At 37.2% G+C, this 27,782-nt stretch overlaps 2 protein-coding genes across 2 annotated transcripts; one reads left to right on the top strand and one right to left on the bottom strand.

Moving 5' to 3' along the window:
- Positions 1-426: 426 nt before the first annotated feature.
- LOC117384761 (dynein axonemal heavy chain 8-like) lies at positions 427-23,807 on the bottom strand. The gene is given in 94 exon segments (XM_055228246.1): positions 427-714; positions 808-929; positions 1,079-1,268; positions 1,371-1,523; positions 1,605-1,761; positions 1,870-2,030; positions 2,110-2,211; positions 2,330-2,440; positions 2,516-2,671; positions 2,751-2,903; positions 2,984-3,057; positions 3,143-3,345; positions 3,469-3,584; positions 3,647-3,768; positions 3,840-4,030; positions 4,123-4,375; positions 4,464-4,569; positions 4,654-4,836; positions 4,941-5,096; positions 5,184-5,339; positions 5,432-5,514; positions 5,517-5,602; positions 5,680-5,735; positions 5,737-5,784; positions 5,786-5,809; positions 5,878-5,937; positions 5,940-6,019; positions 6,104-6,317; positions 6,421-6,588; positions 6,655-6,675; positions 6,677-6,733; positions 6,735-6,788; positions 6,790-6,834; positions 6,956-7,059; positions 7,136-7,254; positions 7,337-7,563; positions 7,646-7,810; positions 7,924-8,077; positions 8,156-8,286; positions 8,356-8,475; positions 8,550-8,742; positions 8,813-8,976; positions 9,064-9,173; positions 9,254-9,467; positions 9,537-9,659; positions 9,738-9,872; positions 9,961-10,103; positions 10,182-10,413; positions 10,494-10,634; positions 10,725-10,966; positions 11,039-11,285; positions 11,554-11,715; positions 11,787-11,921; positions 12,203-12,310; positions 12,377-12,463; positions 12,557-12,744; positions 12,829-13,007; positions 13,078-13,250; positions 13,329-13,553; positions 13,723-13,884; positions 14,001-14,105; positions 14,193-14,295; positions 14,373-14,536; positions 14,633-14,786; positions 14,892-15,091; positions 15,174-15,414; positions 15,499-15,636; positions 15,729-15,829; positions 15,981-16,043; positions 16,113-16,226; positions 16,315-16,419; positions 16,477-16,712; positions 16,820-16,946; positions 17,012-17,184; positions 17,277-17,403; positions 17,523-17,595; positions 17,677-17,780; positions 18,346-18,462; positions 18,849-18,920; positions 18,994-19,181; positions 19,297-19,429; positions 19,502-19,621; positions 19,707-19,806; positions 19,882-19,958; positions 20,048-20,245; positions 20,329-20,472; positions 20,567-20,668; positions 20,757-20,864; positions 20,952-21,065; positions 21,149-21,325; positions 21,390-21,553; positions 22,152-22,236; positions 22,366-22,500; positions 23,718-23,807. Coding segments are annotated over 94 exon segments (12,984 nt in total).
- calr3b (calreticulin 3b) lies at positions 23,788-27,072 on the top strand. Its single transcript, XM_033982223.2, has 9 exons — positions 23,788-24,034; positions 24,295-24,396; positions 24,667-24,870; positions 24,946-25,040; positions 25,169-25,378; positions 25,657-25,770; positions 25,845-25,988; positions 26,056-26,148; positions 26,240-27,072. The coding sequence occupies exons 1-9, from the start codon at positions 23,947-23,949 to the stop codon at positions 26,444-26,446; spliced, it is 1,257 nt and encodes a 418-aa protein (XP_033838114.1). The 5' UTR covers positions 23,788-23,946; the 3' UTR covers positions 26,447-27,072.
- The last annotated feature ends 710 nt before the right edge of the window (positions 27,073-27,782 follow it).

The raw sequence follows: 27,782 nt of genomic DNA, 5'->3' as shown, positions 1-27,782 counted from the left end.
AGATGCAGACACAAATAACTACTTGGAATTAAACCTAGATTTTCACATCCTGAAGAAGGCAGATGCTATGAAATGATGAACCTGCAATAAAAAAGACATTTAAACTATCTTTTTATTATAATAAATATATAATCAAACTGCTCAATTGTACTGTACAGAATTTACCTGCTGAGCTTTATGCATAGCTTTTTTGACTGGATCCCACCAAAAAAAACCAAAAAAAACAACAACAACAAATAAACCCAAAGTAGTCAAAGAGAAAAGAAAATACAATAAATTTATCTGCTGTGGAACTTGCAGTAATATATTTTGAGTTTCAATTTGCTAGCAATATTTTTGCAAACAGTATAAGTAGAAAAGTACAAACTGACTACATGCTTAAAATAGATAGTATTTATTGAAATCAATCAAAGTTATATATTTTATTTATTTGATATCACAGAGTAATGCAACTCCACGCAGTATCCAGTGGTCAGGTGACTGTACTGTGGGCAATACCACAGCAGTGATGTAATTCAAGTCAGTGCGCCTTGGTTTCTTGTAGATGGGGCAGATGTACAGTTTTGGGTCCGGGGCGGTGGTGGAGTTGACAGCAAACATATGGATGACTGGTAGAAGAGTAAATAGCACTTTTGGGGAGGACTCAATGAGATAAGTGTTTTTTCTATCCCATCCGGCCCCATCCAGATATAGGCCATAGACATACACCCCTTCCTAATTGTATAACAACAAAAACAAAAACAAAAATGACACAAAACAAGAACAAATACTCTGAAGTCAAATCTGAAGATCTACTTTTCATCTTACATCAGGAGCTGCTGTGATCTCCTCTCTGGTCTGTTTGAGCACTGTGTTTGTCAGGGTGACTGTATCAAGTGCCCAGCTTTTGTTGGCCCTGGTTACTTCTTGTCTCATGGCCGTCAGAAAACCTGATGTAATCAAAATTATGAAGACCGACACTACAAACTGTGAGACCAATTACTACATTCTGAGAATCTAGGACATATACTGTACTGTATACAAACAAGAATTAACAAAATGGTGACTTTTTTTAAATACCCAGAAACAAAACATTTACCCTGAGGATTAAAGAAGCCTGTCATCCAGAAGGTTTTGGGCCGTCCCTCAAACACCCAGCTGAAGAACTGCTTGTTTCTCTCCAGGAGCTCAGAGAACCAGAAACCTAGAGTAGATGACTCCCAAGAGATTTTCTTCCATAGCTTTGGGACACGGGCATCAAAAATGTTATCTAGGGCATCACGTAAGTTCTATAAGTGAAAAATACACAAAAATAAATAAATTAATTGGTGTTAAGTATATGAATAAATTACATTTAAAAATCAAATCTAGTCTAATCTGACTGATCTAACCTCACTCATTATGATGGTGCCATCAATAGCAAGCTTCAAGTTAGTGAGACTGATGCGTACAACAGTAATAATCCTTTGCATCCGATCCACTTCTTGACGGAGAAAGATGTTCATTGGATTCAGGGCTCCCATCTTTATGAGTCTGGCTTTCACCTTAGAATTTTTTATTTTTATTTTTTAAATGTATTACAATGAGAGAGTGGTAGTTTGCTAACCTACTTCAAAATGACTTACCTCATGAGGCACAAAGATTGGGGGTAATTTGTCCAACATGTCTTCTGCAGTTTTGTAAACTATAGACTCACGGGTCTCTCCTGACCCTCCTCCACTGTCTTTTGGTTGTATATTTGTTATTGTGTCGAGGACATCAGCGGAGGTATTTGTCTGGTACCTAAACAAGTATGATTCTCATTTCCATAAACTTGCCCAGTGAAAACAATATTTCTATCTATTTAAGATCTAGTATTAGACATGAGTGTGAGGATAAACTTCTCCTTACCTTATGTCAGCATTTGGATGTAGACCCAGAACTTGAGGTGAGTCTGTTGTGGGCAGGCTTTGAATGTATTCCATATATTCTTTTACAGTTTTACACACTGGAATTTTGTAACCCGTGTAAAAACAAAATGAAGGATCAAACATCTCTTTGCTGAACCACACCTGCAGAAACAAAAGGTGCATAACAGTAAAATTAAGTAGTAAAATAATATTATACTAGACTATATTTTGTCAATATTACTCTGGCAAAACACTGCAGGAGTCGTTTGTCATAATCATCTGTTACTCTTCCACCGTACTGCACCTCGGACAGCATGTAGCGTACAGTAATCCACGATACATCCTAAGCAGAATGACAATGAATTTACTTAAGCTTAGTTTTCTTAACTCTTTCGAGATTAATGGTTCTGAACATTGTCTCTTCAAATAAAAGACCTTTTCCTCTGATATGGAGACCTTACCTTTCCACACTCATCCAAGTGTTTTTCCACAAATTCAACACTTGCAGTGAAGTCAGCTGAGTTAAATTCATAAGGGATGTTCCAACCCAATGGTCCAAATTTACGCCGTTCCTCAACAGCAAAGACAAATGTACGCAAAAATAATGTTTACAATATAAACTGCACACACTTGCATAGAGAACATACCTGGACAGCAGTATGGAGGAAGGCCACACTGTAAAGCAGAGGCTTCCATGTAGGCAAATTACTGATTTCAAGTTGTACTTGTGAAATTCCAGCAAATGTTCTCTTCAAGCCAGCACGGACTCCTTGAGGTGGGTCATTGGTAAACTTGATAGAGCACTATATGAATTACAGGATTAAAAAGTACTTAGGGCTATAGCTATTTCTATAACACAACATTTTGGTACAAAATCTATACCTGTAGAAGTGCAATAGAAAACCTATTGTGAGGCTCAGTGGTGATCCACACTCTGAAGCTGTCATGCATAGTCTCTGTTACAGTGATAGTTTCAAGCAATTCATCCATGAACTCCAGACCCAGATGGCAATTCTGCAGAAGCACCCAGCCACCCTAGATTTAAGATGTAATGTGATTACTCCTTCCAACCATCAACCCAATCAAAGCATATTCAATTATGAATAGATAAATACTTGTGCCATTGTTGTCTGAACTAGCTTCCTTGCATGTATTTCTTGCCCTTGCCCCATTGATATGGCTCGACATTCTGCATCAGAACAGCAGCAGACTTGACTATTTACAATACAGAGTTAGAAGAAAAAATATATAACGAGTAAGATAGATATGTGTACCCAATTGTAGTCTCTTAGCAAGAGCTTCAATTTGCTCGGTTGGATCAGAGCCCATTGAAAGGAAGCAAATCAATGGAGTGTGAGGGTCAGTCTCTTCCCAGGTACTGTGAAGATTCAAGATCACTGGCTCTGCAAACCTAGCTCCCATTGAGTCCTCCACATATTTCATGGCTTGACATAATGTACGATCAGGGCACCAGGATCTACCAAACGATATCAAATTTTTTAGAGAGAAATACTGAAAAAAGGTTATGCATTAATTGTGGGATAATAATTTATAAATATATAAACAAATTATATTAGTTATATGAAGTAAAATTGCCGACCTGATCAACAGAAGTTTGTGGAACACATCAAGAGAGTTATATCCATCTGGCATCGGAGCTTCCTCTGGAGCGTCAGCATTTACCCAGGCTTTCCATCCTTTTCCATTTTGAGTTACCTTCCGAACACCATATAAGAAATAAGACAGATAGATACAAAAATATTTATTAAGGGAATTACCTGATGTATTATGTTAATAAACTGGGTCAGTTTGCTGAGTTCTACTAGATTCAGCCAAACCATATCCAAGATCCAACTGAATGGCTTTGGAGGGCAGGTTTTCAAGTCCAGAGCGGCGCCTCCTATAGACAGATACATTTTTAACATTATAAATAATATAACTGGTGTATAATTAGACCAGATATTACTGTACCTTTAATAAGTATCTGAAACTTGGAATGTTCTATTTTGTTGTTCTGTAAATCAATCTTAAGAGCCAAGAGCAATGTGAAAATGAATTTATGGTTTTCATATAGGCCTCTGGCTGTATACCTGAACACTTCAAATGTGAGGTGTTCAATAATGTTTGCAATCCTCTTCTGCATTTTAGAGGACTTTTTTGACCTGGAATGGCAGAATGATGGTTGTCAAAGCGTTACTCTGACATGTTCAGGCTCATTTACTCCGTGTGGGGCAGACTATGTGTATGACTGTACCTTTCAAGTGATAGGTCAAAGATTTTAAGGAACTGTCCAAGTGAGGTCTGGTACATGACATTGACTATGCTCATCTCAGTGATGAGGAAGTACAGGATGCTCCCACGAGAAGCCACTGGCCGATATTCAGCTTGAGCTAAATTGATCTTCAGCTCTGCGTCTGCTGCCACATTGATCTTTGCGCTAACTTCAGCAGCAGTTTGCTTTGTGGTACTTAGAATACCAATCATGCAGTCATCATCAACCAAGAAACCTTTAATGATTAAATAAAAATATTCAAGAATAATAAATATGACTTCATAATCATATCATATGATTGAATTAGAGATAAGAGGCTCTACCTTTAGTGCTACTGAGTTTGTACAACAAATTGTCTTCCAACTCCTGCATCTTTCTCTTGTTTGCAGTTACATCTTCGATCAGCTTTAACCTTTCTGCTTCTAATTCCTACCATAAAACAAATAAAAACAGTAATTAAAAATATGAAACTTTTCAATTATTGTAAACATTTTTACTGTAATTATTACTCACATGTTTCTCTTGGAGAATGACCCGACCAAGGAGCTGGTTCTCTAAACCTTTCATGTTGACAGTGAAATCAGTGATAGACGTCTTTGCACTCACTTCAGGTGTGTATGCTGGATTTGGGAGTTTGGTCGTAATATACAGCTGAAATCCTTCTATGACATTAATTTCTTTGTCTCCGACTTTAACCTGTAAATTATGTTCAGAAATACTGGTAAAGTGTTTTTCATAAGTGTCACAAAGATGTACATTGAAAGTAGCTAAACCCTAACATTACAAACTGTTTCATATACCTTGTAACTTGTCCCAGATTTGATGAAGTTTTTCTCAAGAACATTATCAAGAGCAGGGTCAAGCTCCTCTCGGACATCTTCAATAAGCAGGGGGCGTCCCAAAGACAAAGAGTCTTCCAAATGGGTACGGAAATATTTGTGATTAAGTGATGTCACCTGAAAACAACAAAGTTATTATAGATAATTTAAAATACTGGAGCTGATTTAACAAAGCTGCTAGGAAAACGACACAGGGATCCATACTTGAAGTGAATTGGCCTGTTCCTTTTTCTTAATCCAGGCTTTTCCTTGTGTCTGAGGATCTATCAGCAGGGGGTATCTTGTTGCCTTTGTAACAATGATGCCATTTTGCACTGATAAATCATCTCCTGGCAGACCCTGAAGATACCACTCACTTATCTTCAACAGATTAAAAAAGGTGTGTAATAGATGTATTAGTCCAAGCACTAGGAAAAATGATTCAACAAATAACAACAGGATTATGATCTTACAGTAGGAGGGTCAACCAAGGCAGTAATAAGGTTAAGGTTTTCTGTGAAAGGGATTTTATTTTTCTTGAGCTCAGCCTCCCAGATTTCTTTATTAGCATGTCTCGGAAACTTTGGTTAAATGGTCCACAGTATGACAGAAAACCAGTGAGCTGAAGCACATCACCCACAAGTCTGCAGAGAAAATAAATATGTAAGATAAAGGTTATTCAGAAATCTCAGGAAAAAATGACTAGTCATTCACAGTATACCTGTTGATGTGTGATTTAAGCTCTTTGCTCTGTTCTATCCATCGATTCTTCTCTCCCACTCAAACCATCAATAAGAGCAGATGCAGTCTGCATTTTATTCCTGCACATTTTCTGCATCAGCCAATAGGTCCTAAAATACATACAATCTGGAATTAAATTTACATTTATAAAACTAAATATACTGTACACTGCAAAAACCTCTTTCTCCTTCGTGGCAGCATCAGATTTGGCTTTCACAAGATCATATTCTGCCTTGCTGTCTCTGCTAGCCGAGCTTCGACTGTGTTTAGTTCATTCATAGCCAGTCTAAGCCGGCTTTCTTGTACGGCTAGGTTTGCCTAGATACAAATGATATGACACCACTCAGAGATCTAAATAAACTGAATGAAGGTAAAGAAACCGTACCCCTTAGTGAGTTTACCCTTGAGTGGCAGAACCTCCTTGTTGATTCCATAAAAGGTGGCCATGGCTTTTGTCCAGACAAGAAGACCTGCTACGCTACCACAGACTTTCTTTGCATGCTCCATTGTATAATCCTCCATGTCAAAATATGGATGAAGCAGCTCCACAGTTTCTTCATTAATTTTGTCTTTTTGAAACTGTTGGAGATTTTGCAGAAATCCAGCTCCACTCATCATCTGAAACAAAGGAGGGTGTAATTGAATTCACATTGTCTATTGTACGTGTAACATCTTTTGATGGTTAAGTTAAATTATTCTTAATGGAAGGAAACATCATCACTTTTAGTGCTTCTGACCACGATGGCTTGAGACAGTGCCGTTCAGGATCAATAGATATTGTGTCCACTCTCTTTTGAAATAAAAGCAGACAGCAGTCCATAATAATCATAATCAGATGTGGGGGCTTAGCCAACTTCTTCACAATGGCTATGTCGGCTGGTTTGATGGTCTGAAAATATACGCATATAAAATGTTTAAAAATGTGCATTGTAAATCATTATATAAATAATCTTACATTTAGTGCAGCTTTAGCCTCGTTTTAAAGCAGGTTTTGCAGCTTCAAGTTTCTTTTCAGCAATGGCCTTCTCCTTACCCAATTTCTTCAACAATTTTCTGAGCTCGATCTTTGACAATCTGGACCTCATTTTTTTATAATGGTAGCAGCCTGTTTGCTAACTGTGACTTCTGCCACCACCTGAAGAAAAGTCATATAATCATATTTACTCATTATATTTTACATACTTAACAAACCAACTTTGCACTTTTACATTACATTACATTACATTACAACAAAAAGTTTACAAACAAATACCTACCTTATCTGCTTTGACTGACGCTATTGCGAGCTCTTTTTCTTTCACTACTAGTTCTTTTGAAAGTTTAGCAACAGACTCACTCGCCTCCATAAGTTTAGCCAATCCTAGAATTACAAATCTCATTCATAAAGCGTGATTTATACCTCATACAATTAAGAAGTAATAGTTTACTATCCTTACCAACATTCATGCGCTCTGCCAATGTGTTGATATAATTATGTTTTTCATTGTACAAAGATTTGTACCCATTAATAAAACTGAGAAAGGATTTTGGTGTGACATGAGATCTTCTTCTGAACCTGTGAAACATTGCAATATAAAACCAATGTAAATACTGATTACTCTTACTTATAAACTAATTCAAATAGGTCTTCTGTTCACCTTTCAAAGTAGCGTTCACATGTCTCTGATACTTTGTCGTGATATGTGCCCATGGTAGACATCACTGCAGACTTCACTTCAGGGGTACAAACCAAGTGAAACTCTGACAAGAAATAGTTGGACACAGCCACAAGAGCTTCAGTTGGCCAAGGAGTGAACCAGTCCATCGTGCAGCCAGAAATCAGTCCTGGAAACTTCAAAGCTCTTGAAGAAAACTTCTGACCAACCTTCCACAAACAGAAATCACAGTTATTTTTGTTGTGATTGTCAAAGTACTGGGTGAACTAATTTGGTAGTACTGTAACCTACTGGTGAGAAACATAAAACTACATGCAGATTCTTTTTGGAACGGGAAATAAAGTAGTCATAGAGGTTGTCAAAAGTTGGTGGAATATGAGGAAACTCCTTTTTCATCACTGAGATCAAGTTCTGAGTAATTTCTGTGATTTCATCTTTAGCAAAAAGGTTGGATACCTACAAGTACATCATAAACTTGTTACCTGAAAATACACTGTAATGGCTGATTATAGAGGGACACCAGTATGACAGCTCTGACCTGAAATTAGATACAAAAGCTGTGCTCTCACCTCTCCAGAAGAAAGGACATTGTTTAGATACTCGAGGAAGGCCTCATTTTTGATTTCATTGTCTGTGAAGATAAATGTGATGCCTTTGCCCTCAGCCCCAGCAGTCTTGTATAATACTTTTAGATCGTCCATGAAATTGTTTATGTTATATGACCTGGAAATATAATTATATCATAGTGGACATTATGGTTATTGCGGTGTAACATATAACTTGTCAACTGATTTTGCAAACCTTGTTAGTGTGATTTGGAAGATGTTGTATCCTGCAATGAATGAAGCAAGACGAGTCAAACTCTGCTTCCCCGATCCTCCAACTCCTACAAGTAGTGCATTGCCATTTGCAGTTCGAATGATACGTGAAATCTAAACCAATAGTAAAGTTATTTGCTTTTTTAAGGATTCAAATATTTGTCTTCATTTAAATGTTCTGACCTTGATAAGATGTGTCATGGCATCTCTAAAGAAAACCAAATCCAGGGTACTGGGATGGGACCCATTGTACTGGGTCTGATACATCATCAGCTTCTCTGACAGAAACTCAAAGGAGGAGACCTGATAAACCACAGTTTAGCCAGACAAAAATTCACACATTTACTTAATCCTGACAGCAAAAGAGGACACACTACCAGTTCATAGATTTTTGGTGCAGCCAAACAAGCATCATCCTCTTCTTCTCCTGTGGGTTCTGAGGCATCTTGTAGAAAATCAACAAAATATGGCTCAGGATGCAACTGTGAAACCAGGTCGGAGTTCACATGTTCTTGGATCACACGAGTAATCGCCTTTTCAAACCATTCTCTGTCTTCGGCACAAATAAACCTACAGCAAAGCAGTTTGTTTCTACAGCCTTTCATTTCCTTTCAAACTGATCAATGTTGCAACACTGTACCTATCTGCAATGACTCGTGTGCATTCATTTTTGAAAAGGGCTAAAAGTACAGAAGTACCACCACACTCGTCGGCCTTAATATTGAGCATTCCTTGCCAGATTCTGGACAGATCCCTCAGATTGAAGACATAGTGGAATTTAGATGGGGTAGGGAGCATCTTTATCTATAAATTAAAAGTTATGTAATACATGACAAAAATGTAGTTAAATATATTTTTAAACCAACAATGTCTACAAGCCATTTTAGCCACCTTAGTCCACTGCCACAATATTCTGCTGGCAGATACAAGGCTTGTGATCATGTTAGTTATTTCTGTCTTGAATTTCCTAGCTGTATGGAAATAGCCACAACCTATCACACCTGCAACCAAGAGGTCATAAACCTTTACCCCAAATGGGTGTTACATAAATTACATATGTGAGTATATTTTAAACAGTTACCAAAGATCTTATCAATGGAGGTGTTAGAAGGAAGAGTGCAGTTTAAAACTGTAAACTGTCTCTTGAGCCTTTGTGGGATGTCATTTCTTCCACCACCAGGATGAATCATTGCTGCCAGTATCTGTACATCCACAATAGTTGTGAAGTCTCCAGGTTTGTCCAGATTATACATTCCACCCATTTCCATCATCTGGCGAACTATCTCATTGGTGATCTGTAACAACAACTCATAACTATAAAAAACAACACTGAATGACACAGGCAAATCAAACCAAATACCCACCTGATCTCCCCATTCATTCACAACTGGCATGTTTATATCGTCAATAAAAATGGTCATTCTACGTCCCCCAGGTGGTCCGTAAGTGCTTCCAACACGCTTCTCAATGTAGCTCTCCACGGTTCTCTATGTAAATAAAATACAATATTATTGAAAGTAAATATTTATAATGGAGTGAACTGCAGCGCAAAGGAAACATGAAACCTGAAACATCATGGGCTCTGTAGCTGAAGAGAAGTTCAGGGACTTGGACAGGTCGGTCTCAGTGTCATAATTTTTTGTAAAGCTTTTAATCATGACGGTCTTTGCAGTTCCTTGTTCTCCTATCAGCAGCACAGCCTACAACGAACAGAAATTTCACTTCCTAAATTAATCACAACAAAACGGAGTACAGTTGTTGACATTAATTTGTGTGACTAATCCTGACTTTTCGTTGCTTAGAAATAGTTTCCAGCAAAAAAGATGTTCTTGTGTTGTCCACATTTGGCACAAGAATGGAGGCATAATCTGGTATTTGATCTGTAGGATAGGAGTACTCTCCTACGTGTTCATTCCAGTGACACCATTCACCTAAAACACAGACAATGATTCTAATACTTTACAATCACAATATTTGCTGTGTGGTATTAGGATGAGCAACAAACATACCGTTAGTGTTGACCATGTACTCAAAAATGGTTTCCCCTGGTTTTGTCTTGGGCACATCAATTTTACTTTCATGTGCTCGGAGAAATGCTTCTAACTTGTCTCTGTCCTTTAGCTCCAGAATGGCACCGAGACTCCACATCAAGCAGAAAACAAAGAGGCGCTCCGTGTGGTGGCTACCCATTACGCCACCGGTCTTTTTGGTTGGGATAAGGCCCTCCAGCAGGTTCACAGACTTAGGACAGAGAGTGATAAATATTTGTTGAGTTGAATTTGTCTTCATTATAACTTCATTAACCTTCCAAACATGAATACCTGCATTATGTAGTTGCACTCCAGTAGCTCCATTTTTGGTTTAAGATTCTGCTTCATGAATGAGTAAGCATCTTCAAATATTCTGTCATATAAAGCCAAAATACTGTCTGCATCTTTCGCATTGCGTTTGTGAGTCCACCCCTAAAATATAATATAGATATAGATTTAGGTTGGTTTGGACAGGGATATTGCACATTAATTTTATTATGTGTAGCATTTTCAGATATCAACCTGCAGAATGGGTCGCCAACTCAGTGCTGATGAACTCATAAAGACCATACCCACTCGGGACACAGTAGCAGGGGAGGCATTGTCCATGTTGTGCACCTCAAATACCAGTTTACAGGTCGGAGACATGGTGATGCGGTCACCATTAGCCAAGGTCAATGTTTTGTTGTCGTCAAGCACAGAGTTAAGGTTCTCAATCCATATAGCATCCACCGGACCGTCCAACACAATCCATATGAATTCCCCTGAAATTTAGAGTTGTGTATAGTTTATTGTTGTAAACATAAGAAATCTATGTATATCTAATAAAGTAAAACCTTTCTTGGCTTTCAGTGTCCTTCGCCAAAGAGTAGAGAATATCCCATCTGTCCAGTCATTGGTGGCTGCATCCAGGCGCCCAAACATCTGGGGAGCAGTTATAGCTTTGGGATTCATGCGCATCTCTTTGTGTGGGGTTCCACATTCAGTCATGGAATTCATTAAAGTGTGTATGACTGTCGTTTTGCCAGCACCACTTGGGCCCAGCATCATCAGTCCATGTCGTACACGTGAAGTTTCATAAAGCTGTGAGTAATACAAACAGTAAAAACATGTAAAAGTATACACACCATATTTGAAATATATTTTTATGTTTGTGTATATAAATGCCAAAAGCATGAGTTCATTATTATCTTTATGTTCTTGAAATAAAAAGTACAGCAAATGACACTGATTAGGTGTTGATTAGCAAGTGATGCATTGTATAGAAACGGGCACAGACAGAATACAAAGGTTAATACCGCCTTAAGGAGCCCCAAGAGAGATCAATGTGGAGGGTAAGGATTTATGGTACCTGGACCAGCTTGAGGTTCCATGGGGGGTGGTTGACAAGCCCAGCAAGCTTAACTTGATTGGCTATAGCAGCTTGCAGTTCAACATATGTGCTCCCATCCATTTGAATGCCGGGAAACAAATCATTAATAAGACTCAGAAAGAGAGGCTCGTCTTCATCCACCTGTACCATAATAATGGCAAAGTTTTGTGTATATACAGAGAAAAAAGAGACACAAAACTGTCCATACATACCAGCTTGGAGAGATTCATATCACGCAGCACTCGCATCACAATGCTCGACTCTGTGTCATCAGGCCTGGCTCGTATAGAAGCACCAAGAGTTCGCAAAACTGATAAAATGTTCCTCAGGCCAAAATCATAATGTACCTAATAAATTAGAGCATTTTAGGCAAACATCAGTAACAGCAACAGCAGTGTGCTAATGGTTTCCTACATTTTTGTCACGATAACCCCCTGTGCCAACTACTATATTTTCTTGTTCTGTTTTAATGATACTTTTAATTATGCCAGAATTATCCTCTGGAAACATTCGTAAGGGTGTACAATGTACTACGTCTCTTAAATCTGAAGACATTCCCAGTAACCCTTGGCAAGTGCTTGGGTAAGAGGCCTGCACCTGGTTGGGCCACACTTTATTAAGTGTTTACCTGTTTTGTCAGTTGCTCTTCACAGAGTTTATAAAGGACAAAAAACTTTTGGGCCAAGATAACATTTTCATTGAATCCACAACTGGCCAGTTTGACTCGCATGATGATCTGACAGAAACAATCTGTAAGTGCTTTATGAAAATGTGATGCATTTAATGTTGCTTATGAAGAAACCTGTCGATCAGGAACCATCATGGACACTGTTCTGAATTGCACTTTCAAGTTTTCCGGCAGCTCCTGCCGACCAGCATATCCAGGGTTCTGATGGGCATATAGTCTATTAGTTACTGGGTATTGATTTAACCTTATCAAAGTGATCTTATAGCTATGCTTTTCACATGTGTAACATTATACCATTGTGATAAACAGGCCAAACTCTGGATTTAGATCCACACAGTCTCCATCAGTGAAGATGAAAGTGTTTTTGCGTTTTTTGCGTGCTTGCAAGACAATGTAAATCTGTTGAGCTGCCACAGACAGCACTGGTAAATCTATTCTGTTGAACTCATCAAAGCAGCCCCATGAACCAGACTGGGCAAGGCCTGCACCACAACATGAGAAACATGAAATGAAACTGTATCTGCAAGTCCTGCACTGTACACATACAGCTAGTATTAGACTGATACCTTTATAAATCCTGCCTAGCCCTCGGAAGTCCATCTGATCAGAGCAGTTAAATACCACCACATACTTGCCCAGGCAGCGGCCCATGTCTTTGGTGGTCTCTGTCTTACCAGTTCCAGCTGGCCCTGCAGGGGCTCCTCCCATGCTCACGTCCAGAGCCTGAGCCAAGGTTATGTAACACCTGTGAACCAAAAAGCCTATTTATATTGACTATAAGGATAAAATGATCTTCATTTTGTTTTACTTCTAACCTGTCCGTTAGCGGTGTGATGACTAAACGGTCAGTACACCCAAGAAACTCATTCTGATATATGAAGTCCACATTTGTGATAGACACTATTACTTTGTCTAAAAACGCTTTGAAGTAGAATCGGCTTTGCTTTAGCCATTCAAAGTCACTGGCAGCTCTTATACGTTTTTTAACCTTTAAGAAAGTGAAAAATCATTATGTTATTGAAAAGTGTCATGTGACAACATCAATTATTTATTACTAAATTCTTACTAGGTCATTGAAAATATCACTCTGATGCACATGGATAGTGACAAGTGTCTCAAACTTGACTCTGTTAAACTTAGTTAAGTCATAAGTAGTTTGCTTGATGAGTGTGCTCAGCAGATTTAAGAATTTCTTTTTAGTTGCCGGCATGACTTCCTTGTCAAACTCAGCTTTGTGCAAGGCATCTTCTGCATCACGAGTCCAGAGCATCTGAATACCAAGTAGGCCCACCTACAAAATACAGTCTAATGAACTTTAAAAGAAACAGTTGTGCATGATGTGCAAGAGACAACATGTGAAAAGTATTTTTTTTTCCACAGGAAATAAAGTGGTGTGATGTGTCCCTTTTCGTATGTATATATGAGATGACAGTAGAGATACTTTCACAGAAAGTTCTAACCTGGGCTTGAACCTTGGAAAGAAAATAAAGAAGGTCAAAGTCCTCATCGTTGATCTTCAGGTCTGACATTTTGATAACAGAATGCAGTGAGACCTGCTGTTGTTGCAGAAGATCACCTAACCACAATTCAACTGCTCCCTGGGCCATTACAGGCTTGTCTAGCTATAACCATAAACATTTTCCACTGAATACATCACATAGCTTGATTAATAATTCACACAAAGTGATAGTAACAAATGTATTATTTTTGATAAAACAACTGTTGTAATATAACTTACAGGAAGTTTCTCTCCCTCCTGCGATATGCATGTCAAAATTTTGTCATATTCTTGCACATGAAATTCTACTTCACTGACATTGTCAAATACTCCCAGCAAATGTGACTACAAATATACATACTGTAGTGAGCAATTAGGTTCATAATCTTAATATAATATTACACAGGTTATACAAAAGTGCAATGTATAAACCTGGATTGTGTGTGAATCACTGGCTTGCCCCAGAATCTCCAGAAGAGCTGGATCAGATACAAAGAAGAAGCGTGGGAAGATAAGCCGCTTTTTCTCAAGGTAACTGTTGATAAGGATATTCATTATCAAAAAAACAAAACAAAAACATTCCTGTTAATAAATCACAAAGGCAGGCAATACCCAGCAAGAGACTTTTGACAGAATTCCAACTGCTTTTGTAGATCTGGTAGAAGGTCAACTAAAGTGGAATCACCAACACAACACTCCACCACGTTCGGGACTGTCTGTGCACGCTCCATGAGTTTAATCCAGGTCTTGTCAATGTTCTGAAACCGCTTGGCTTCCTAACATTGGACAAAGGTTTAAGTGATTTCATCATTATTAATAATCATTTTTGTATCTGTTAAATGTTAAAGGGTCAAAATAAAAACATTTTGCACCTGTGGTAGGTCTTTGGCAATATCTCCACCAACAAATACAGCCTCCAAATAAATCCACAAATTTTGCACAACCATCCACTGTTCAATGACCTCAGATGAAGTAGACAGTTTAAAAACCCAGTCCTGAATCTCAGTTTTGTAGTATGCATTGTATCTGTAATTCACACAATAATGTCCAAAGCGTTAAAAACGTGACCAATATCAGATCAAGTTAAAGCCAGTCAAAGCTTTATAAAGTCTAAAGGATTACTGCTATCACCTATTACTCATGAGAGAGCCAAGCAACATTAAACTGTCCTCCAGTGTGGTGAGGATCTCTGCTGCCTCTGCCCCTTTCACCATCAGTTCTCCTCTGTTTTTGAATGTCATTAGACTCAGTGTTTGGCCCACCCAAATATCTTTCACTTGGGACAACTTTGCTTCAATGTCCCTTTCTTTCACTGAAGATATGCAAATGTCCTGGAACCATGAACAATATTGTGTCAATAAAATATTATTTAATGACTGTATGCACACTGAGCTTCTGTCTGAAGTTTCAAACCTCAATATCATCCTTATATTTCAACAGAGGAGCTTCCATAATATTCCTCAGTGCGAAGTTGTCAGACTCGACTGGAAAAGGGTGGCCTGTCAGATCCTCCATCCGATCCCAGTGTCGTTGCATCATAGACTTGTTGGCCATCATCTCAAGCAGTGGGCATGACTCAATGAAGTCATCTATGGTTTTTTTAAGGTCCAAATAGGTCTGCCAATCTCTCAGTCCTTTGGGTAACTTTCGGCATCTAAAATATACAGGATGTCACTACTTACTATAGCTAATGATAAACATAAAAGGCTGAAACATAAACTAAAAGTGATATGGATACCTGTTCTGAAAGTCTAAAAGTTCAGAGTTGATTTTCTCAATGTCCACATTAGTCCACAATATGCTGTAATACCCATGTATCTTGTTCATCACTGCGTCATAAAGGCCATATAATTTCTGAAGTAGATCAAGTTCTTTTCTAAAGTGATCACATAAAGAGATGGAATAAAAATACTGTTAGGGTAATCTCAGACTGGCAGAGATTATATCATATATTTTAATTTTAAATACTTTTTCTTATGCAGACATTCATACTCTGTGACTGGTAAGCCAAGAAGCTGCTCCCAGGATGTGTAGGTGGTGAAATTTGACCATAATGTTTCAAATGTTGCCTGATCAAAAATATGTTATTTAATTTTAACATGAGGGAAAGAAAAAATAAAGTTTAAATACACTTTTTAACAGAATGACAAGCATAATATATTTTATAGAGACTTTTTATCATATCATTATAGACATGCCTCAGTGTGATGATATGGTTACCTGACAAGCCTGAAGTCTGCGACTAGCTTCTTGTGGAGCAATCCCTACAACCAAGGGACCTTCCTAAATGTGTGCAAAAATACATCATTCAAATCTGAGATACCAAAACAGTTCTGATTTACTGAAACTTACCGTATCATATTTTTTCATAAATATGTCGACATTTTTCCTAAAAGTGAAAACACACTCCAAAAGATTTTGTCTAAACATGGGTTGCCTTCGAACAAGATCATTTTGCACCGATCTCTGAAGATTATAAAAAAAAATATATAAATAAATTGTAGTATTATTAAGAATAATACTTTCCAGTGATATACAGATTTTTTTTTCCTACAGCTTGTGCTTGGAGCTGGCTGTACAAATTCCTCAGATTGGACACACTCTCTGACTCTCTTTGTGTCACAAAGGTCTGAGATGTTTTAAGAATGTTAAAAGCCTCCTACACAAGAAAAGATTAGTATGAAGTCAAAAACACATTGCAATCATAGCAATATACCTCAATGGAAATCAACGTCATATCAGTTTGGATTTCAACATCCCTGAGATTGGACAAGGCTTTCATAGCACAGTGCACATCCTCCAGATCAGTGACAGAGTTAGACAGCCGGGAAAAGTACTTATTAAGGTGAATGCTTGTTTCAATCATTTTCTGCTTATATTTCTCTTTTAAAAAATTGCACAAAAGTTGTTTCCAGGCTTGAGTCTCTTCTGTCAGTGTTTTCTTTATAGGGTCTGTGAGAAAAGTATACAAAGCATTTAAACCATATTTATCACTACCATCAACATTTGGTAAAAAAAAAACTGCTATACATGTACAAGTTTACATCCAAGTGTTTAACCTGTTGACAGTTCGGAAGATCCTAAAACAATAAAGGGGATAATGCCATCGATTTCCTGAAGGATGGAATCATAGTGCTGGATTTCACATTGTATTTGAAGCAGGGATGGTTGGCTTTCCATGAACTCCTAATTTAGTTTATAGTGATTAAGAGAAAAAGGTTCAACAAATGCTAAAGTGAAAACTGACAAACCTTGACTTTGACATTTTTGTCCTCTGTCCACAGGGCTTTGAAGGTGTTGAATTGATCCAGCACACAGGGCACTTCTCCTTTTTGAGAGGTGATTGCCGATTTCAAAGTAATAACTATCTTTTTGATTTCCTCATGTTCGCTAACTTCATGATAAAAATTCTCAATTTCTTCCTCTACAAGAAGCAATGTATTGTTATACAGTACTTCAATATTTTGGGACAACCATATGTTTTGGGATGAAGACTTCTAATCTCTAAATTGTTACTTTTGTTACTGAAGTCAAAAGTGCTGCATTCTCGGTTCCAGCAGGTGAGGCCCTTGTTTATTTCCAGTACCGTGTCTATTATTTGGTTAACAGCCACTTGACTCTCATTTAAAGTGGGAACCATTACCTGTAAAAGTATGGTATGTCAAAACAACCTTGTTTCAGTCTCAGAATAAAGTATTACAGGAAACAAAATAAACATGAATTTACCACATTAGGTCTGACCAGATGAACTTCACATTTTACCAAAGGATCAATCTTAGACTTTGCCGGACGTTTTAACTTGTTGTATACAGCATGTGATGGATACATTACAGCTCTAAAAAGAGAATATAATCTATAATATATTTAAAATATAAAACATTTAAAATGTACCTATAAGAATCTTCAAGACACTTACTTTGGCAAAACTCGTTTTTTTAGATTCTCTAGAGAAAACTTGGTTATTCTGATAAGAGCCTCTAGGACTTGTGGAGTTAAGTTGTCGTAGAGATTTCTGAATTCCTACAAAGAAAGTTACATCAGTTGTCAAAAAAATAAATAAATTATATATATATATATATATATATATATATATATATATATATATATATATATATATATATATATATATATATATATATATAATATTAATGAAAATAAGTAAATGTAATGTGAAGCTGTGAAAGCAAATGCACCTTTTCAAGTTCTATATATTTTTCCATCTGATCATTGTCTTCATTGAGGTCTTCTGTGACTGTCAAAGATTTCTGGACTATGCACATGTGAAATATAGTGAGACTGGGAGTACATTTATTCAGTGACTGCAGAAATTGTGAACCATATAGCTGATCATACCAGGAGCAGGTTTGATAGCAGCTTTGATGTCTTTTAATCCATGGACATCAGTGAATATGTCAGCCAACTGTTTCACCCCTATGTTAATGTGACTGCATTTGCTGTTGAGGAATTCTGTAAGTACCATACTATGGGACTAAAATAAGAAAAAAAACAAAAAACATATTATACTACTTTTGATAGTGTAACATGTTGTGGGGCAACGAACAAAAAAACAAATATTAACACATACTTTGTTTATGGAGATCAGATGCTGTAAAGTAGTTGGATACTCTGGCAGCTCAATCAAAACCATCTCAGAAATGTCCTTTAACACATCATTTATGTGGATATTATAGATATCCTGCACCTAAGGATGACAGATAAAATACAGGTACAATCTTTCTTCTTCACATTTAAGTGTTTTAGGGAGGTTAAACTCTGTCATGTTCATCTTAATTGAAATGAGATTATATGCATGGTAAATATGTGCAAAGACCGGCATAATATCTGTTAAGAACTGCTTTTAGTGATTTTCCACATACTTGCTGTAAGATGTGTTTCAGGTCAAATAGAGCAGCATCAACCTGTTGAAAAAATGTATCCAGCTGACACAATGGCCAAGTGAGTCTTACTGCCTCATTGCAAAGGGCATATTCAACCTGTTTATAAAAGAAAACTAAATACAGTGATCAAGACATTTTAAAAAATTGGCCATATTATCTACTGCTCCACAATCAGCATTACATTTTTTACTTTTGAAGCCATCAAAGCACTGAAGTCTGCTGGTATCTTCTGACAAGTTGACTCATATTGTTCCAAAATATTCTAAAAGTACACAATACATTTTAGGCAAATAGGAATTGTAAATATGTAAAAATGAACATAGTGCACAAGTTACTTGTAGCCTGTCACGACAGGTCTTGATTTTGCTTTCTGATGAGACTAAATGTTTGGCCTCCAGTGGAACCTCCAAACCCATCGTCAAAAAACACTTGGACTCACGAATGATCTCAGATACTTTAGGATCAAAGTTGACCAGAAATTGCCCGGTCTTTGGATGCCGAATAAAAAGTGTATAGTTCAAAACTAGGACACAAAATATAAGTGAGAGGAGTAACGCTTACGTCATGGCACAGCCTAAAAAAGATATCTGGCGCCACCTAGTGAAAAAATAAGGATCTGAAAGAAAGTTCTAACCAACCATCAAGGTGTGAGACTTCCTCCTTCCATGCTTTGTAGTGAACCATTTCATAATCTGTCAAAGCTGCAGCTAATTGATTGTACATCTTGACCACATTGTGGCCCTCGTGACCTCGAAAGATGTTGGAGTTGACCTTTTTGAAATGTTCCATCAAAGTTATGTAACATGTGATTTAGCTAAATAAATACTTTAAATCTTTACATACATGGATGTAAGATATAGGTTCCTCTATCTTTTTGTACAGATTTCTTGCCCAAATAATTCTCTCAGCGATAGGGGGCATATTTCTGGCAAGGGGAGGGTTGTCTTTCTCCTTGGAGTATAACTGTAACAAATCCACAGAGAAATCAAAGTTTACATCATTTGAAAACTACACAAAAATTAAAAATAAAACATTCCCAGGAGTGTACCAAATTCACTATGTTTAGCTCAGTGACATAATGTTGGAGAATACGAGCCATAATATCTGGTGTTTTGGCATTCAAACAGGGAATGTTGAGCTTCTGAAAACTGTGAGTAGAAATATGATGTAGTTAAATACTTAAATCCATTAAGTAAATTTAAAGTTCTGAACAAAATACAAACCGGCGCAATAAGCATATAGCTTGTTGAGATGTTATGATGTTACAAAAGGATGAACTCATAAATGTCCATAACTGCGTCTGCAGATGAAAAACATTACGAATAAAAAGCTGGCAAAAAATGCTGTTGAAATATTTGTTTTGGGGGAAAAAACAAACAAAAACGATACCTCAAGATTGCTGATTTGACCCATGAACTTCACAAAATCAAGAGCAAATTCAAAGTTAGTTGGGGCCAGTATATCATACTGTTTCTGTTTCAGATTCATGGACACTGTGTGAAATTGTCTAGCAAAGATCTCAGTGCCCTCAATTTCTGATTTTTGAAGGCACTCAAATGTCTTGAAAACAGAAATGATCTGTGTGATCTGCAAAGCACATGTGGTTATTTAGTGATGTAAGTATATAGTAGCATATAATATTATCTAGTATAAAATGTATTATATTACACCTTTTCAAGTTTCTTGCAAAATATATCAAATGTTCCAAATATGAACATTTTTGAAACCTCTTTAGAAAAGGGTTTCTTTGAATGCTTCTCCTTTGTCTTCTGTTCAAAGCAAGACTTGTATTCTTTGTACAAGGAGATACAGTCCTGCAATATGCAACAGTTATATAGTAATTCTTACATAAGCACATTACTGTACACAGTGCATCATGATTTAAGTTGGGTTTTAATTAACCATTACCTGCATTTTCTGGGTAAGAGTCTCAGGATTATGGTCCCATATTTGACATTGTCCATTTTCAGTGAGGTAAGCTCTACACGAATTCAGCATTTGATTTGTGATCTGCGGAAAGTCTTTGTAAATGTCCTAAATCCATTTTTAATGTTCCAAATACATTTTCCTACTCATAATCAATAATAATTTTGCCTACTTTCACAAAAAGTATGCCAATCTTCTCATCTGTGTTGTAGTACAGTGACACATTGTAAATCATGTGAATAGCGTTGAACACATTCTGCAAACTTTTGATGATTGAAACCTACAACAGATCAGATATATAAAGGGATTTATGATATTAAGTAAAACGTTGAAATTACTTTCTGAATTGTCCTTTTACTGTACATACTGGGTCACTGATGTAAAGCGGCTGGCAGACTTTTTCCAGTGTACCCAGAAACTTAACATTGTCTTTTGCTTCATTAACATGATCAGTAACCTTGGCATAAAGTTCCCGCCACATCTATAGAATAGTTTGATGTATGAAACAGCTTTTGTCTCATATGATTATTCTTTAAACTGGAAAAAAGTTTTATGACTTTGTACCTTTATTGTTTTGGACTTGCCAATATTAAGGACCATAATCACAGCTTTACATTCAGAGCTTTTGATGTGATTAATAACTGAGTTAAACTTCTGAGACATTCGTTTCCAGTGTTCTAACTCAGAAAGCGGTCCTGCAGAGTCATCAAGTCTCCTCAGTTGATCAGTCTCAAGTAGGACCTATAAACATATTTGTTCATCAACAAAATAATATCAAAACGATTAAGTGCTGATAATAACAAACCTGATCGATTTCCTGGTACCATGTCATTAGAATTTCCTCAAAACGACGCACAATCTTGAGGTCTGCAGCAGCAGCTTTCATATCATTCAGGCAAGTCACTTTGGAAAAGTCTATATCGGTGACTTCAGTCAGGTGAACAATGTCCTCATATCGCACCTGTAAATCTGAAAACAACAAAGTGTTAAAACTGAGAAATACATTTAAAATCTCTTTTAAAAAGTACACTCACCATCTAATGAGCCAAGACAGTTCTTTATCGTGAACATAAAGTTGTTTTTAAATTTCTCTCCATGCCTTAGCTTATTTAGCACACCCTGGTGTTGCTCTGCATCTAAAGCTGGCAGTATACAACTGAAAGTATTCTCAATGCCATTCAGAAGACCATCTTTGCCATCAGTTATATTAAAAAATATCTCCTAAAATATGTTACACATGATTTTTAGGATCATACAAGCAGGGTATATGATATTTGCATAGGGACTCACGCAAAAAGCTCACCTTGTGAATGTTTTCTCGAGTCACAGAAATGTTATTTCGTGTTCGTACAAAAAAGCAGCACTGTCCCATTAAGCACGTCTCAGACAAATTGGCTAAAACAAGCCTCAGTGTGGTTCTCCCCTTCCCCAACCCACGGTAAGACCTGCCGCACTCTAGAATACATATAAACAGATATGGATGCATACCTTTAGTCACTTAATGATGAGGAACGTTCATCATTGTCTGACATTGATGTATTTAACAATAATTTTTATGGGAATGTACCAATTCCTGGGATGTCAGCCTCTTGGAAAACAAAGAAAATAGATTTGCTACCTCCTTCTGCAAAGAATTTATCAAATGCATCAAGCTATTGGGCAGACAAACACAGATTACAGAATTAGACACTAATAAAGGTAAACAGAAATATAGCCGTGATTTGTGATTTTCAGGGAAAAGGGTTAATGAAAAATAGCCGTACATGTGAGAAAAAACTTACAGAAGGGGCATCTAAAATAAAATCCTCAACTGAAGAAGGCGCCAAAGACAACCTGTCAGCCAGGATGTTAATCATGTACATGTGTGCAGGCGTGAGAAGCTTTTTCCGCTCATCCCTTAATTGCTTGTATTTGGCCTAAATGAGGAAAAGTTATTAGTCAACTAAAATAAAATAGCCTAGTACATAGCCAGCTTGTTGTTAACATATGGTTCCATAGATTTACCTGTAACCCCTGTATTTTCAACTTTAGCTTTTGTGCATCCATCTTGGTGACTTACGATAGTCAAATGCAGTGCTAGAAAGAAAAAAAAAGTGTTAAATAAAAGATAAAGGATAACTTTTGTTCAGTGTTATAACGTTAGCTTACATACATTATACTGTAACCTCAATGCTACGTTGCAGATTCTAGCACATTCATAAGTATAATTCGGATAAACTATAGATTTTACAAATATCTTGAGTGTTGATTGTACTTTCACGCCGTTCTTACCAAAAGTGTCATCGCTGTTAAAAGTGTCATTAAAGCCGCTTGAACCAATTTCTTGTTTTCAAAAAAAAATTCTCCTGACGGTTTTCTCTGTCAACGGTAAACGTTAACGAACGTTGATTAACTAATTTTGGGCACGCGCCACGTCGATCACCATCTTAGCATTTTTATTTAATTTCCAGATTGATATATATATATATATATATATATATATATATATATATATATATATATATATATATATATATATATATATATATATATATATATATATATATATATATATATATATATATATATATATATATATATATAATTACTGTATTATAACACAAAACAAAACTTTTATCGGCAATTAGTATTTTAAAACCTTATTAAGGCCGACCTACATTAGGTTAAAAGTTTTTCTAGGTTATAACCTTACGTGGTTATGACATGGATGATCTGAAGCGCAATCAGTTCGCTCCAATGACGTTCATTTGTGGAGTCTCCCTCTATGGGTCAGGATTTCACATCTTGTGACACATTAAGGCGTCCCGTCGACATCAATGTCCCTTTAACAAAATATATCAACTAGGCCTATCTCATACATATCATATTATCAATGATGTTATACTCTTGGGGCCAATGGCAAAGATATTGATGTAGGCATCTTCTTGGAAGCGGTATTAAAGTTGAGAGGAAAAACATGGATTAAAATAACACGTGCAGCTAATTAAATTTGGTGACAGTCTGATTTTCCAGAGTCATGTGTTACTCAAACCCAGGGATATTAAAATCAATGCTTTTACGTGCCCTGAAGGTTAAAAAGTGGTGGGGCGTGTTAGGCAAAGCAAAAAGATGCAAATACCCGGACAGATCTAACCATAACATCGGTAGTTTCAGGACTGGCTGAAAACCGGCTGATCTGGGGCCAGTTCACCCGTTGAGCGTGTGTCTCGTGGTGCACTGCCATTGGTCCACACACAGCAGAATACTGGCCAATGGGAAGGAGACATCTGTTCACCGGAGCCACTCTAAAATATCCCGTCCTCTTCCGCGTGCTCATTCACAACTCGAAAAGGGTGTCGTGAAGACTGCATTTGGGCAGAAAAATGCAGATTTTTACTGTAGTAGCGGTGGTATTTGCTGTATGCAGCGTACACGCAAACGTGTATTTTCAGGAGGAGTTCTTGGACGGTGGTAAGTGTCGTTAACTGCAAAGCCTACCATCAAAGTGCAGCGACTTATGTCTTGTCTTAGCATTATTGTAAGCGATGATTTTGGGCACCTAAGTTTGCCATCGTTAATTTTTAGCCTTTGTGAATGTGTATTTCTCACTAAACTATTCCTAATGTTATTATCGACAAGTAATTGCCCTCCCATGCACTAGCTTACGAACTGTACAAGGCCCAGAAAGCTAGCAGGCCCAAGTGTAACTGAAGTTGCTTTTTTTCCTCTAGATGCTTGGAGAAGTCGATGGGTGGACTCCAAACACAAGTCTGACTATGGCGAATTTAAACTCACCGCAGGGAATTTTTATGGCGATGCAGAGAAGGATAAAGGTAAAGGCACTTGATTGCATTAGTTAATAGCGTGTTCAGTCAAAAGCATTATTCACTCAATTCTTGCATTAAATTGAAAGTGAAACTGAGTTAAAGATTCTAGCAAATCATATGACTTTCTTAAGGATACTTTGTGATGGGCAAATGCCAATCACTGTGTGTATGTGTTCCAGTTTCTCCATAATTGTATTTTTCTACATGACTTGCCTTTTAAGTTCATTGGAGTGGTAAAGTTCTTCTGTTGTTGACTGTTTGCTCTTTGAATTACAGGTCTGCAGACAAGTCAAGATGCTCGTTTCTATGCAACCTCTGCCAGCTTTGAGCCATTTAGCAACGAAGGCAAATCCCTAGTGATTCAGTTTACAGTCAAGCATGAGCAGAAGATTGACTGTGGGGGTGGCTATGTGAAGGTCTTCCCTGCTGACATGGATCAGACGGATATGCACGGAGATTCCACATATTACATTATGTTTGGTAAGTTCTCCAAGTGACAACCAACATAAACCATACTGAAAGTGAACGCATGAATGAGTGTTTGTTTATTTTCAGGTCCAGACATATGTGGCTACAGCACCAAGAAAGTCCATGTGATCTTTAACTACAAGGGCAAGAATCACCTGATCAAAAAGGAAATTAAGTGCAAGGTATTTTCCAAAACAATAACATTTATATACTACATTTATATATTACATATTTTTATTGATGTTTTTTAAGATATATGGGGGGGTGGGGGACTCCAATGGCTAATCGTATACATTTTACTCTCTGTCAGGATGATGAGCTGACTCACCTGTACACTCTGATCCTGAACCCAGATCAGACTTATGAGGTTAAAATTGACAATGAGAAGGTAGAATCTGGCACTCTAGAGGAGGACTGGGACTTCCTGCCTCCAAAGAAAATTAAGGACCCCGAGGCCAAAAAGCCAGAGGACTGGGATGACCGCGCCAAGATCGATGATCCTGAGGACACCAAGCCTGAGGTATAAATCTATATAGTCTGTTCATTCTATTATAATTCGTTCAGTAATTTATGTTGTATAAATGTAGACAATGGTCGCAGTTGTCTGGAAACTCTAAGCTTAATTTAAGAAGATTGCATTTTGTATACATTTTATATAAAAAAAAATAACGGAGGTATTCAATAATCAAAAACCTTAGCCATTTTTATAATTTTTTCCTTCTTGCTTAGGCTTTAGAAATGGTTGAGTGGCTGACTTCACAAAATAGTACTGCTATAACAGTATTTGTTTTTCTTTAGGATTGGGACAAACCTGAGAACATCCCTGACCCCGATGCCAAGAAGCCTAGTGACTGGGAAGAGGATATGGATGGAGAGTGGGAACCCCCCATGATCCCCAACCCAGAGTATAAGGTAAGCTCTTTCACTGCTCTTGTTGTAAGCGCACACTGGCATTAGTTTGCTCTAAAAATGATTTTGTGTTGCAGGGTGATTGGAAACCCAAACAAATTGACAACCCCGACTACAAAGGGGCCTGGGTGCACCCTGAGATTGACAACCCTGAGTACAGCCCTGATGCCAGCATCTACAAGTTTGACAACATTGGTATTCTGGGACTTGACTTGTGGCAGGTAAGATGGGTTGAAATGTCTGCATGTAATTGCTAAAACTAATACAAAAACTCATGGTTATTTCCAGGTGAAATCTGGTACCATCTTCGACAACTTCCTCATCACAGATGACGTGAAAGAGGCAGAAGATATTGGAAAGGAGACATGGGGAGCTACAAAGGTATTATAATGCAAATGGTCTTTTCCAGTACAAAAAAACAAGACTAGAAATGAATATTTACTAAATGTTATGCTCTCATCTACTTAAATAGGAGCCAGAGAAGAAGATGAAACAGGAACAGGATGAAATAAAACGTAAAGAGGAAGAGGAAAGAAACAAGGCGCAGGAAACAGAAGAGGCAGATGATGAAGAGGAGGATGATGATGATGGGGAGGAGGAAGAGGAAGAAGATAATAAAGATGAAGAAGAGGAACTTTCGGAATCTGACGAAGCTGCAAAACAGAAAGATGAGCTCTGAGTTGACTGTGAAAATGTGAAATTAGTTTATTGTCATACGCTTCTAGGGAGCCTCTGTCCTCCATTCCCAGGCATTTTGTGGCTGCTGTGCATCCTTTCTCTGGGAATGGAGCACAAGACTTCCTAAATGAGGGTGAAAATAATATAAGGAAGTGTATGTTATTGTTGTAAGTTCATTTTGAGGTTGTCCATGTCCCCTGTTTTAGAAGAATTGTCAGTCAATCCCAAATGGTTTACTATGGTTTCTTTTAAGCCACTAACACTTTCAGCAACACCTCAATTGCTGTTTGTCACACACTGGCTCATCTGATAAAATAGTTGAACCGTTTGAATAAAAAGTAAGTTTTGCTACATTGTGATATTGTATGAAATGCAAATCTTTACTCATGAAAATTTACACTTGGACTAAAGTAAATTATTTTGGTTCTGGCACTGACCTCAATACTGAAAATGAATCTTGAGTGCTAAAAGAGATTGTATGTCAACATTGAAGCTGCTTGAATGTTTTTTCAAACTATTGGTGAAACCCCATGTGACTCTTAACAACATGAAGTCACAACTGTTTTATTTTTTATTGGACAGAATGTCAATACCAAAGTTTTTATTAAAAGAGTATAACCATACAAACCTGCTGTCTACTCCTTATCAGAATCAGAAGACTTTTATTGCCATAGTCTGTGAACACAGTTCACAAACTAGGAACTTGCTTCGGTGAAAAAGTGCAACATAAATACAAATAAGGGCATGCACAAAGTTAAAAAGATATGCTTAAAAATCAAATGAAATACTTAAAGGGAGAAAATATGTACAACTGAAATGACTGCAACTGAACTGTAAATATTGTACTAAACCTCAAGGATGTGCTATTATACATGTCTTAAGAAAACCCAAATCCTTTTTTTCCTGTCTGACCCTGACATTTAAAATGTCCCCCATAATGTTCCACAATGATTCAGAGGACTGGTAAATAAGCCTCCATCATGGAACAGCAAAGCAAGCCAGATTGGATTTTTACCCTCCAAGACTTATTTGATACCATAATCTCCTTTTTGCTGTGAACAGAGCAAAAGAAGCAAGTGAAACTCTGACAAACACTTCTTTTCAGAAAATAGCACAATAATTGAGGTTTATTGTACTTTAATTTTTATAAAAGAAATTATTTGATGACTTTTTTACTGAAATTGGCTGCTGAACTGACATGGATGCAGCATGTTTAATAACTGATTCAAGTAAATATTGATTAAAGCAGCATTCAGATATTATTTAAATGGAATATTTTGGCTACTCTCAGTGGCTATCTTGACTGTTTATAGCTTGTCCTCCTGCTCTAGTGCATC

Source organism: Periophthalmus magnuspinnatus, chromosome 17, assembly GCF_009829125.3.
Source record: "Periophthalmus magnuspinnatus isolate fPerMag1 chromosome 17, fPerMag1.2.pri, whole genome shotgun sequence".
NCBI classification, from domain to species: domain Eukaryota; kingdom Metazoa; phylum Chordata; class Actinopteri; order Gobiiformes; family Gobiidae; genus Periophthalmus; species Periophthalmus magnuspinnatus.
Note: the sequence above shows the minus strand (reverse complement) of the source record. Positions and strands in the feature narration are given on the sequence as shown.